Source organism: Lissotriton helveticus, chromosome 6 (genome assembly GCF_964261635.1).
Source record: "Lissotriton helveticus chromosome 6, aLisHel1.1, whole genome shotgun sequence".
Taxonomy (NCBI): domain Eukaryota; kingdom Metazoa; phylum Chordata; class Amphibia; order Caudata; family Salamandridae; genus Lissotriton; species Lissotriton helveticus.
In genome coordinates, this window is record NC_136067.1 from 1,886,828,229 (window position 1) to 1,886,842,105 (window position 13,877).

The 13,877-nt window shown below is 44.9% G+C and overlaps 1 protein-coding gene across 1 annotated transcript in view; it reads right to left on the minus strand.

The window, feature by feature from the left end:
* HHIPL2 (HHIP like 2) overlaps window positions 1-13,877 on the minus strand; it is a 196,402-nt gene that overhangs the window by 82,202 nt on the left and 100,323 nt on the right. The window contains 2 exon segments of the mRNA XM_078648224.1: window positions 168-499; window positions 2,379-2,522. Of these exon segments, the coding sequence (XP_078504350.1) occupies window positions 168-499; window positions 2,379-2,522 (476 nt within the window).

Here is a 13,877-nt window from a genome sequence, read left to right on the forward strand (position 1 = left end):
GAAAGTTTAATAAATTGGATAACACAGGGACATTTTGTAAGGCATGGTTTGAATGACAGAGATCTTCAGATGACTGCAGCAGTTTAAAAGTGGAAGAAAATGTATTAGCTAATTATTGATCATTTGTGTTTTCGTAGAAATTCTCCTACATTAAATGACTTCCTTACCTAAGGAGGAATTATGGCAAAGCTTTAAGTCATAACACTCAAATCCCTCCTTAGCTCTCCAGCCATAGTTCCCTCCTTTAACAATGATGTCAATTTCTTCAAACCTGTTCTGGCCAACATCACCACAGAATATTCGCCCGCGTTCGTGTCCACTTTCTGGGCCACCTCGGTCTACAGAGCAGCGCCACATGTTCCTAACTCCATAAGCATAGACTTCCGCACGAGCACCCATATGGGAGATGAAGGGGTTATCTGGTGGGATGCCATAGGGCCTTCCTACGTGGTTCATCACATCCACGTCTATCCGTAAAACTTTCCCTAACAAGGCACTCCTGTGTAAAGACAAAAAACTCACATTAGTTCACTTGTTAATTACATGTATTTTTATACAAATCCAAAGAGCTTCCTTCATTTTAATACAGTGTGGTATATTTCATATAGTAACACTGAGGTATAAAATGTTTTAAATTATGCCTAATTAACTGTTCTAGTGAGGTACACAAAACTGGGAATATGATCACAAGTGGACATGGACACCCAGGGACATGGGAAGAAACAGGGGAACTCAAAATTACAAAGACCCTGCAGGTCATGAGAAGGCTGGGACACTGCAACATTACAGACAGGCGTTCGGCTGTTGGAAGCCCAATGTCCAAGAGGAAATGCAGTAGACCAAAACCCTGAAGTACTATATGGTCATGACAGTAGCAGAGGTCCATTTTACAAATGCAAAGTAAGAGATATGTTTCTCTATTTTCACCATGGGGGGAAAAAGAAATGTTTTTATAACCCACATGAAAACCTAAATTGCATCATATGTTGAGTGACCTCACCATGTTAACATCCCTACACAACTGCTTGGAAGTACATTCCAACTGCCCATATATGGATGTAGTAATTCTACCACTCATCACCGACACTGACAGATTTTCTACCAAAGGGGTTGCCATCATCCCCTTTTGTATCGAAAGGTTGGATACAGCCGCTTTGACACGGAGACTTCTACCACCTCAGGCAAATATTTTAATGATATCAGATTTTTCTACACTAACTTGTTGAAGGTGGTAATGTTGATTCAATGATGAACTAAAAAATGAAACCATCTAAACCTGGTCTCTTAATTGGACTTTTCAGCAAGATGTTGAACAAAAGAAGGCTACACCAGGTGTGCTTGTAGTCATATATGGAAAGGCGGTTAATGCCAGTAAACACATTTTAATCCATTATCCTTATTTTCGATTTGCTTTATTTTCCTTATTCATCTGAACCCGTGTGTATTACAACCAGGCACAGGGCGAAAGGCATACAAACCCTCGGCTTTTAGTGTGCCTGCCCAGTCTGTCTCTAGCTCCAATGTCCTGTTTGTATTTTCAGACTACCACAGACTACTCAGGCATGAAGTCACTAAGAGTTCCACATAAATCAGGCAGGCAAATGAAATGGCAGAGAAACCAACTAGTCTAGCTGGTTTGTTGGGGAGTGGGCTTCTCAACCCTGGAAAAAAAGGTTCATTCCAACAGTGACATTAGCCACAGGTATGAACCAGTCTTGTACCTCATTTAGTTGACAATCTTAACATACAAAACTGCAAAAATGTCAGTGAGCTCAGCATTGCACTGCATATGAAAATTTTCAATTATATTAGATGGTATGAGGCCACCATGTTTCTTAGCGTTTAAAGACACTCAAGGTTAATCACGAGAGCAGAACTTGCATAAACAGGTTTCTGGGTAAGAAATGTAAATTTCTCAACAGCCCATTTTAAACTAATATGATCCTATGCAGGTATGATTGATCATAAGTACCAATAATGTGGTGCTGTTGTTAAGAATTGGGCCTTAGCACATATACATATTTGTCTGCCCTTTGTTAAGGCTCACACCATTTACCAGTGAAGAACATGAGACTGAGGCAGGTATACAAGACTCAGTAGAGTAGGATTGTGGGTTTGCAAAAGGGAAATAATTCTGTGTACATTGTGATTTTATGAATCACATGGGTTGCAACCACAAAAGGACTTTGTACATCTGGACCATAATTATTTTGGAAACACTGAAAAACATGGAAATATGAAAACTTGTCTGCGCCTATTTCAAGTTCCCAGGTCAATGCTGATGAATTTGGTCTTAGACTTCATTTTCCATTGACTATAAGTAATGTTTTTTTATCTGATTCATACATTATTAACATTTAGCTTCATCTGCAGCTTACTTGTTCTGCGCATTGCCAAATAGTCCAAAGGGGTCTCCGGCTTTCCCTCCATCCCCAGTGAATATATACAAATAGCCATCCGTGCCAAAAAGAAGCTGCCCTCCATTGTGATTGGAAGCTGGTTCTTCAATCTCCAAAAGATGCCTAATGTCAACAAGAGGATTCCATTAAAATATGCATGAAGATGTGCCACATTTTACTACCATTTAAATTTAATAAATCACAATAAAGAGATTTAAACCATAAATGTAATAACTTACAGCATATGTCTCTCTCATTTCTAATCTATACCTAACCTTTGGAGATCAGCTGTAGAGCAGCTTTGTAAATAAGGAATTTATCTCTCTGCTGTTCTCATTGGGGATGGTAAAATCACAGACTCACTTCTGAGTTTGTAAAAAAGGTTGTTTTTATAACAGAGGCAAGACAACGTTCACAGGGCCCTTCTGCAAAACAAACTAGAAATGTTCTCACAACAAACTATTACATTGAACTAATTGTAACTTGTTCCTCTGCTTAATCAAATTAATTCACCCCATTTGACTCTTAGGCTGCCTTTCCTTTTCCCCATTTTTCTAATTACTTACTTTTAATGTTTTGTAGTCTACCGGGCATGTATTGGGCCACCATTTGACTTTCTGCCCTACTATTCCTTTCTGATTTATGACTTACCAGTCCTCCAGCCAGTCTGCCTACACTTGGACCATACCGACCTATCGCCCCCACACTTTGTCTTCATTAGCTCCAATTATTCAAGCTTACCACACTTGCATCAAACCCACTTTTTTTTTCTGAACCTTTCTGCTTCCACCAAAAACCCCCTTCCTCAAGATGTTCTCTCTATCACCTCAAACCAGATTTAATTCAGTCCACCCTTACTTTGCCACGGCCACCCATTTCCTACCGAATGTTCAAGCATTCAGTCAACTCATACACTTGCCAGAATTTCAAACCACCCTAACAGTACTCGGTTAATCACGCCTTAGCCACTAGCCCCCTAGCCACAAGTCTCCAAAGCCTCCTTTCCATCTCGCCAAGTCTTGGACCAGTAGCTGATCCACATAATTTATCCCAGTTTTACAGTCCATTTTGTTCATTATCAGCCCCCTATCACCGCAAAGATCATTTGTATCAATTATACTCTTTCATTACAGCGTCCTTTACCTTGCCTTCTCCTCAACACTTCTCCCTACCAGTTACCTAAATGTCACAAGAAATAGAAAGAAGTCAGTATACAGTTGTCCCACTGTCTTGAATACAACTCCATCCTCAGGTTTTCCCATTCCGGACCAAGACTAACTAAGGCTTGCATTGCTCTTACATCACGCAAAGTAATGCAAGGGCAGAGCAAGCCTTTTAGTTGGATTTGCTGTGTCACGCAGAGCCACCTGAATCTAAATTAACGCAAGGCAGCGCAAGTCTGCCCTGGAAAGGCATTCCATGTTTGGAGGGCGAGTGTTCCCACGAATCCACACATGGGTTTTTGGCACATTTCCAGATTTATAAACAATGGTCTCACCCAAATTCCAGTTTGAAGATTTGCCACCTCCTCTCAGGCCTGTGGGCATTCTAAGCCATTTTTGTTCTTCTCCCCAGCCCTTTAGTACCTTCTGCTAACTTGTGAGAAATTGCTATACACGTCCCTATTCCTTCACACAGGCTTTATCTAGTTGTACTAGATTAACAATCTTCATCACTTTCACACATCCTCCTTCGCCTGGGTCTTTCTCTACCCATCAAACCTGGTCCACTGCTCCCATCAGGATCAGTTCAGTCCTCTACTTTTCATCCCCCATTTGGTTCCCTTCTCATAGCAATACAAATTCACATCCTTGCCAGTTTCATACTCAGCATCTTGCTCATGTGTCCTACCAAGCTGTCCAGCCAGTCTACGCTCTCTACACCCACTCCAGAAAGTTTGAATGTTCCCCCACTTCGCCATTGTAATGTAATATAATGTAAAGTAAGCTGGACTTGTATAGCGCACTGTCACCCAACGGGTATCCTGGCGCTGGAGATTACTGTGTAGTAATTGTGCACAGAAACGACCAAACTAAAGGAAAGGTGGGGGTGGGGCGTTCTGGGCGGGTCAAAAATAGCGATAGCTGTATTTTACTCTTCCCTCAGGAAGAGCCAAGTTTTCAGCTTTTTTCTAAATTGCAACAAATTCTCGGATTGTCTGAGATCAATCAAAAAGTCATTCCACAGCTGTGAAGCTGCAGAGCTGAAAGCTCTGCCTCCCGTCCAGTTTTTCTAAATCTGGTAGTGCTAAACAGATTTGCTGTTAATGAGCAAAGATTTCTCAGGGGAATATACCATGTGAATTTACTCTGCAGTGGTTTAGGTCCTAAAGACAATGCAGAGTGATTTGAATTGTATTCTCTGTCGGATCGGCAACCAATGGAGATCCCTCAGAGCTAAAGATGTAGAGGACCTACGCTGCCTATTTAGAGCTAACTTTGCCGCTAATGTATGGATTCTCTGCAGTTTCAGTATCAGAGAATTTGGTGCTCCAAGAAGCAAGGAGTTATAATAGTCCAACCTGATCAGAATAACGCTCCTCACCACTTGTGTCCTGAAGGAGGTTGGCAGTAGCGGAAGAACCTTCCGTAAAGCTCTGATCAGGAAGAAACAGGTGGCAACTGTTTTGTTAACTTGTGAGTCCAACTGCAGAATTATTATCCAACATCACCCCCAGATTGCGCACTGTTTTAGCTAGAACAAGCGGTTTATATGTTGGGGTGAGCCGGAAATCGATAGTAAGTGGACGGGATATTTTATTCGTAGAGCAATATACAATTTCTGTTGTATTGAATTGTAAATAGTTCTTTCTAAGCCAGTTTGCAGTACTTTGCATGCAGTCATGGAACCTGTCCAAGGAGACTGTGTTGAAAATGGCAATGTGTATGTACATAAGCGGCGTTCATTTTATGTTCACTGTACCCCTTGTTGAAAGCAGAACGGATATCGCTAAAACACTGACTGTGTCATCCCGCTAGCATAGACCCATGCACACACGTACACAACAGCCATTTTAGGTATCATGGTCTCCTAGTTCACGATCGATCATCGGCACACTTCCCTGACCCTGCAAGCTTCCCCCATGCACCCTGACCGCCCCCGCTCTCACATGCACAAGTCATGAGCCCTCCCCTCCCGCATGACTCTGTCCCTGAGAATCGCACCCCGCGCCTGACCAACACCTCCTGTCCCTCCATGAATACCCCTCCTTTGATGACCTCTTCCTCTGAACCTAATTGTTTGCACGGACCGCTGGTCATCCCTTAGCCCGAGGATACAGTTTATTGCCCACTACTGTATGCACTCGTCTTTCTTGAAAGAAGCCACTATTGATCATGGCCACCCCACCCCCTGAGATTCGATCAGGCACACACATTCCAATGGAATCAGCAGAACACTCAGCTGCGTGACAGCCCCCTCCTATTGCATGGAGGATAAGGGCCCCTACTGTAGCCACGTGTTGGAATATCTTCATACTTCACAATGTCTTGATTGTAATGAAGGATGTGTGTGTGTGCCTTAAACCTGTGTATAAAAGACGAAGCCTCAGAGAAACTTGTTAGAGCACCTCCCGAAGACACTATGCGAGTGTCCCAAATGACATGCTCTCCTCATGAGTAATAAACTCTGTTCTTGTTTTCCTACTTCCAGTGCCCGTCTCTTCATTTGGTAATTATTTATGATGGGAACGAAGAGTCGCCCTGCACCAGCAGCCTGGGCATCGGGTGCGATATGGGCTGACTTTTCTACAATTGGCGTCCCAACGCGGGGTCCATCAGCGACATAAGGTCCGGTAAGAGAGGTCCAGACGATGGGGTGAACATCTAAATGATTGGAGTATACCTGCCTTGAGAGGGCCCTCGTCCGGCTGCCGATTGAATGAACTTCACCGATTCCGAACGGACCTCTCTCAAGTGACCTATTGTCCTGACTGGAATCCCACAGGACTGCTGCGGTAAAAACATGGAGAAAAGAGAACGATCGGGCGCTGGAAAAGGGAAGGCGAAGAACTGTCCACATGGTCCGGTCCGGGTAAGGTCGAGACACACGACAAATTGCGAAATTGATTGATTGATTGTTTGAAAATACTAGTATTACTTATTGATTGTCTCTGAGAGATTCTCTATTTGCAAACAAGCACAGAGTCGCCATACTCTGTTTAGTCTTTGCAGATAGTGAAGGATAGGTAATGCAGACTTTTGTCCCCATTGTAATCCGTCATACCTATTTTTCTCCCCATTGATTGATTGTTTGAATCGAGCATTGAATTGTTCGAAGTTGGTTCTCTTAAGGATCTTCTCTGCCTGCAAACGGGGAAGAATAGGAATATTCTCTCTCCCTTTGCAGATAGTGAAGGGTAGGTAACGCAAACCTTTAACACGTCGTACCTATTTCGTTCCTCATTGATTGATTGTTTGTCCGAACATTTGACTGTTTGGAAATTGGTTCTTTTTGGAGGTATTCCCTGTTTGCAAATAAACGTAGGAAAATCTTTGCAAGTAGTGAAGGGTAGGTAATGCGGACCTTTGTCCCCCGTTGTAATCTGTCATGCCTATCTACTCCCCACTGATTGATACGCCAGTTCACCCGGACCATTTACTAGAGGTAGGTCATCTGGCCCGACCAGAGAGCACCCCTAGTGAAAAGGACATATGTAATAATAACGAAGTGATCACTGTATCCTGTTAACAGAAACTTTAGCATGAAACAACCTGGAAAGAAAGGAATAGGAGAACGAAATCAGTAGGCCACTGATGAACTTTTTATTAAATAACGAACAAGGAAACGATAACAATACTTAATGATAAAATCTATTATTGTCCTAGAAACAAGAAACGTTAGAAATAAGCCCGTAATAAGAAACCTGAAAACAGTAAGAGAAACCAAGCGTGACATTACAACGGCCACAAGGCAACGAGGCTTCATCGCCCCTCACTGCCCCAAACATGTCTGTCCCACCGCCTGCCACGCCCAATAACGGCAACCTGAGAAAGATACAAAGCAACAGACATCCGCCCCAATCTGGAAACTTCCAAAGTGCAACAGGTTTGCGGCTACGCCCAGCCGGAAGCAACACATATAGGGCGGGTCCTGCTGCCAACCGTCGGCCGGAGATCATCACATAGGGTGTAGCCGGAGGAGAGGCCGAGGCCGAAGGGACCCGGCCAAGGGGACTGCTACGACAACCCTGGAGAGTTGCAGGGGGGGGAATGTCTATGTCCTCGACCCTCCCCTCTCTCTCCCAGTCTGGACCAGCATCCATGGAGGGCCTGGGAGTGGAGAGGCCACTACACGAAAGGCCCAGGAGAGGCATCACACGCCAAGGCTTACCCCACCGGATGAACCAAGGAACCCGTTCCTGGGGCCAGGGCGAAGAGCGTCCGGCCGCCATCCACCGGAGGCCCGGCCCGAAAACATGCCAGGCGCCACTTCTTTCTTCAATAATGGCTGCGACAACCCTGGGGGGGGGGATGTCTTGCACATGCCTCCGACCCCCCCCTCGTCCTCATCGCCTGGTTTGGCCATAACAAATGTCAAGCGAGACGCCGTGGGGTGCACTGGGAGGGAGAGACGGTGCGAACAAGTCTCGCCCGCCTCCCCAGGTGGAGGCTTCCCAGCTGCACCCTCAGCGCTCCAGGCGCCCGGAAAAGGGTTCTTCCACTGTGGCGATGCTGCAACGCCTCGCCCGGCAGGGTGGAGCCCGTCCGCTCATTTGACCCCGCGATCGCCGGTAGCTGCCGAACTCTCAAAATGGCGATCGACCTGGCAAGAGCGGGCCCAGCATGAAGGAATGGCCCGGTCACTTGTTGACTCCACCATCATAGTTCTCCACGACCTTGAAGATTCTAGAGGAGCCGCGGGAGTCCCCGACCCCCGCAGATACCCCCGATGGGGAATGACTGCCATGATTGCCCACGGAACAATGGAAATGTAGCCGCAGGACGTCGGCGCTTCCATGCTGTCGCCAGCCTCAGTTTGAATGACTAGAATCCTGCAGACTACAGTTCGGATCAGTTCCGGTGAAAGCACAGTATGACCCGGTAGGAACATTGTTGCCTCCCTCCCCTTTTGATTGATGGTTCAGACCACCGATCCTTTCTTTTGCCCTTTAAACTGAACTTTTGGACTGCCAAAAGAAGCTCTGGGCCAACCACGAGTTAGTAGAAATTTAGACTATGCCTGGTTCTGCCTGACCGCACCCAAAATGGCGCCGATGCAAATGAAACTTTCAACTCCTTGTTGTACCCCGATTGTTCAGCCCTGGTGTCATGAGATATGTATGAAGGGTTTTTTAACCACATGAATTGATATAGGATGTGTACTAATTATATGTTCGGACAATTAATTGATTCAGGATGTGTACTGTCAGTTCGGGAAATGAATTGATATGGGATGGGTACTGGCTATATGTTCGGACAATGAATTGATATTGGGTGGGTACTGATTATGTGTTCAGACGGTAATTTGACATCAGATGGGTATTAATTGAACATTCGGACAATGAATTGTTGTTAAGTTTGGCGCATCATGATTATTGAAAGTTGGAAGCCCAACACTCATGACACTCGCTCACACTGAAGTCTCGACATGATTTTGTTGCACTTGTCGCACTTTTAGATTATGAAATAAATGACCACCGACTCCATTAAAGTTTTCCGCTAATAAGTATCCCCACATATAACAGTTCCAGCCTGCTCCGTGGCCGGCCCACGGGGTTGTAGGCCCATATTTATGCACCGACATTCTTATTAAAGATTTTTGGAAAAAGCAAACGTAGTTGTCACGTGTGAATTGGTAATTTTCGAATAAATGACCACTGTTTAAAGGATTAAAAAGTATAGTACGTAGAAATATTGCAAAAATGAAGGGTCCAAGTTTTCGTTGTGTGCATTTTTCCTTTTTGTGCAGCCAAAAAGCAACCGCTAAAAATCCTGGTGTTTAGCCTATACTTTATGTGCTACCTGTATAGAAGAAAAGTCACACTAACGGTCCGCCGGGGCTTAAAACGCCCAGTTGGCAGGGACTGCATCCCGTGGAGATAGGCCGAGTATGCAGTAAGTAAAAGCCTTTCTGGGTTTATGCACGCTAATGTATCTATCAATGTAGCCCCTGCCCCCTTCTTTTTCCCTCTCTCTGCAGGTCACATCGGAATATCGATCAATGTATGAAAACGATGATCTAACGGACGAAGAGACGGGAAAAAGGGTTTGATTATGGTACCTAACCGCAACAAGCAAACCATGACTATTTTCTCTCTCTGAACTTAGCGCCTGGGAGGGCAGCCTGAAGGGGAAACCACAAAATATAACTTCGCTTGGCACCCCGAATAGTACAACTAAAATGACGTGCGCTAATGAATAAGCACCCCACAATTAATTAAATAGGGAAAGTTTAAGGAATATTTTGGGGTGAGGTACATTTAAAATCTACTGCATCCTTCTTCGCACCCTCCTAGACATGTAACTCCAAGCTGCCCCATTGTTCTCCACCTGACACCAACCGTTGTCTCAGCCTGGAAACGCATTTGCTAAAAATGACTCGAATAAACCACCGTGAGCATTAGCCCGACCCGGTTAGTTCATGACCAATTGCCAAAGGCGTAAGTGTGTACAATCAAAGCCACCAGTAAGGGCAGCCGACGGTTAAAAGAGAAGAAAAAGGTAAAAAGAGCTTAGGATGCTAAGAATGCACAGCATACAGAAAGGGATAATTTTGGCCAATAACTGTTTTATGTCTTGTCTTGGATTTTCGTACATAATACATGTACTGTCTTCTCCGCCTGAGTTTGTGTATACGTGATGCATGGATCTACGTCATCCCTCTGTCTGTATTTCCGTAGTACTTAATCCCTGTTGTTCTGTGTGCACTGGATGGCCCATTATTGTACACGTCTCTCTCTCTCGCTCCATGCCATGCGTGTACAGAATGGACCATTTAGAGTGCGATCTCTCTCTCTCTCTCTCTCTCTCTCTCTCTCTCTCTCTCTCTCTCTCTCTCTCTCTCTCCCTCACACTCTCTCTCTCTCTCTCTCTCTCTCTCTCTCTCTCTCTCTCTCTCTCTCCTCTCTCTCTCTCTCTCTCTCTCTCTCTCTCTCTCTCTCTCTCTCTCTCTCTCTCTCTCTCTCTCTCTCTCTCTCTCTCTAAACCCCCCCCCTGTTCCCTCTTTTCTTGTAATGGTAACGTTGTGCCCCTCCCGGCACACCACCTAATTGGGTTTCCTCGAACACAAAGGTGTTTGGAAAAATTGACAGGAACTAAAACGACTGTAACTTGCCATGTTACTACCTCTCCTTTCTGCAAAACAATAGGACCCGAGTTGGTCATGAAAGAAAGGACGGGTCAGACGACTAACGTCCCCTAATCTGGCCTTTATAGGGGACTATAACGTCAATGGCCTCCTGTTTCTCAGTTCGCTAAAAATGCAATTCCCAATGCACAGATTACTTCGCTCCTCTACACTTAAGTGTGGATGTCCAGAGTACCCCACTTCTCCCGATCGACCCCAGCTCCATGCCCAAAGCGTCCCCGTTTCCCCCGATTAACCCCAGCTTCATGTCATCTACCCTCGAAAGCGAAATTGACGACCTTGATTAACGTTCACTCCCCAAGAAGAGCATGTTTTACGTCCACCCCCTCCCCCTTCTTCATGACGATAACGCCCCACTTACAAGAGTTAGCCGACCCCGAAGGGAGATGTAAGATTGTCGATGCTTGGGTTAAAGGGAAGGGCGAGTCTCTACATAAGGACTCGACTTTGTGTTTGCTATAATACACTGTGTATAAAAGTCCAATTTCTCTCCACGTACGTCACGAATGAGCGACGAACAGGGTTATGAATTCCATAGCAATGCACTCCTGCAGACTCCATAAATGACGACTTCTGACTGTGACCGATGAACTTATCCCCACCTACATAGGATTGGGGACGGAATTGAGATGTATAAATGTCTTCTCCTGCCAGTGTTTCTAAAAACTTGTTTTCTACTCATTTAAAGATATAATCACCGGAGGAGAGGAGCTGGACGTAACGCACAGCCTGGCCACAGATCATGGAGCACGTGTGACGACCAAAGGTGGAGCCGCAGAGCAACGAGACGCGGGACGAGGCATAACTTTCAAACTCAGCAGATGGAGGAATGAAGGGCTGCCTTGAAGCCCTCGACTCGCTGACCCACTTGTGCCTGAAGTCCCCCGTCCCCTTTTGAGTCCGACTGTTGGGCTTGCCTGCTCGTTGTCCTTTGCTCCCTTGGTCTCTTGGTGTGTTCGAAGATCTGGCCCCACTCCGCCCTCTCTTCCCTCGATTATTCAACAAACTCTTTCATATAAACTTTTGACTATGGAATGGGATTTTGCCACGGAAAAAGAAAGACACGCAGGTGCCCAGCATGAGGCACCCCTAAGAAAATGAGTTAGGAAACAGGACTGTGATCTAACAGCAGAGGACTGATCGCACCCTGCAACGCGTAAGGATGATTCCGAGCTGGACTTATAGCTCCACCGCCGGTGCTCAAAAGCGCCAACGAAAAGAACACGGACTACAAGAGTCTACCAGTGGTGGCTCGTCGTTGAAAAAGACATTTTCACTAAGACCCCCCTTCCTGAACTTTCTACCCACCCCTTGACTAGTTGTTTACATCGAATTGCATTCCTCCCTCAATTTTTATTGCTTATAAAAATGTTTCGTCGGTCACCCATGTATCTAGCTTCCCAAAGTACTGATAAGACCCGAAGGTATCAGATTACTCTTAATTAATGTCATCGGAGAAAAAGTCTGAACTTGATGCTGTAATGTTTCGGAACCTCTTTTCTTGACTCCGACTAAAATATTATGCCGATCTCTAGGATTGTATAAAGAACCCAACAAATGTAAATTAACATGTAGTGCATTCTGCCTATCGCATTAACTATGCAGAAACTGAACTTGCTTATGTAAAAAAGCGGCGACTGTTGAAAATGGCAATGTGTATGTACATAAGCGGCGTTCATTTTATGTTCACTGTACCCCTTGTTGTAAGCAGAACGGATATCGCTAAAACACTGACTGTGTCATCCCGCTAGCATAGACCCATGCACACACGTACACAACAGCCATTTTAGGTATCATGGTCTCCTAGTTCACGATCGATCATCGGCACACTTCCCTGACCCTGCAAGCTTCCCCCATGCACCCTGACCGCCCCCGCTCTCACATGCACAAGTCATGAGCCCTCCCCTCCCGCATGACTCTGTCCCTGAGAATCGCACCCCGCGCCTGACCAACACCTCCTGTCCCTCCATGAATACCCCTCCTTTGATGACCTCTTCCTCTGAACCTAATTGTTTGCACGGACCGCTGGTCATCCCTTAGCCCGAGGATACAGTTTATTGCCCACTACTGTATGCACTCGTCTTTCTTGAAAGAAGCCACTATTGATCATGGCCACCCCACCCCCTGAGATTCGATCAGGCACACACATTCCAATGGAATAAGCAGAACACTCAGCTGCGTGACAGCCCCCTCCTATTGCATGGAGGATAAGGGCCCCTACTGTAGCCACGTGTTGGAATATCTTCATACTTCACAATGTCTTGATTGTAATGAAGGATGTGTGTGTGTGCCTTAAACCTCTGTATAAAAGACGAAGCCTCAGAGAAACTTGTTAGAGCACCTCCCGAAGACACTATGCGAGTGTCCCAAATGACATGCTCTCCTCATGAGTAATAAACTCTGTTCTTGTTTTCCTACTTCCAGTGCCCGTCTCTTCATTTGGTAATTATTTATGATGGGAACGAAGAGTCGCCCTGCACCAGCAGCCTGGGCATCGGGTGCGATATGGGCTGACTTTTCTACAACTGCTTGATTCCCTTCCATCGAGAACATAAGTTGCGTGTCATCTGCGTAATTGACTAATTCTATTCCAAAGGATTTAATAATAGGGATGAGTGGACGCAGATATATATTGAATAAAATCGGACTTATTGCCGATCCCTGAGGAACCCCATGTTGGACAGAGCTCTTCATGGATACGAAGGGTGGAATGGTCACTGCTTGCGGATGTATGACGTTACAACTCATACTTTTACAACGCATACCATTACAACGAAATTTTTACAACGCAAAAACTATTACAACGCATGTATTTACAACGCATGTTTTTACAACGCAGGTACCTTTACAACGCATACCATTACAACGTAAGTATTGGTAAGTATATATTAATTTTTTTAATTTCAATTAAATGAAATTAATATAATTTAATTTAATTTAATTTAATGTAATTTAATTTAATTTATTTTCATTTAATTTAAATTTAATTTTATTTTATTTTTACCCTGTACCCCTGTACCCCAAAAACCCAAAACTGACCCTAAACTCTAAAAATACCCCTGTACCCCAAAAACCCAAAACTGATCCTGAACCCTTAAAATACCCCTTTACCCAAAACCCCCAAACTGACCCTGATCCCTAAAAATACCCTTTTACCCAAAAACCCAAAAC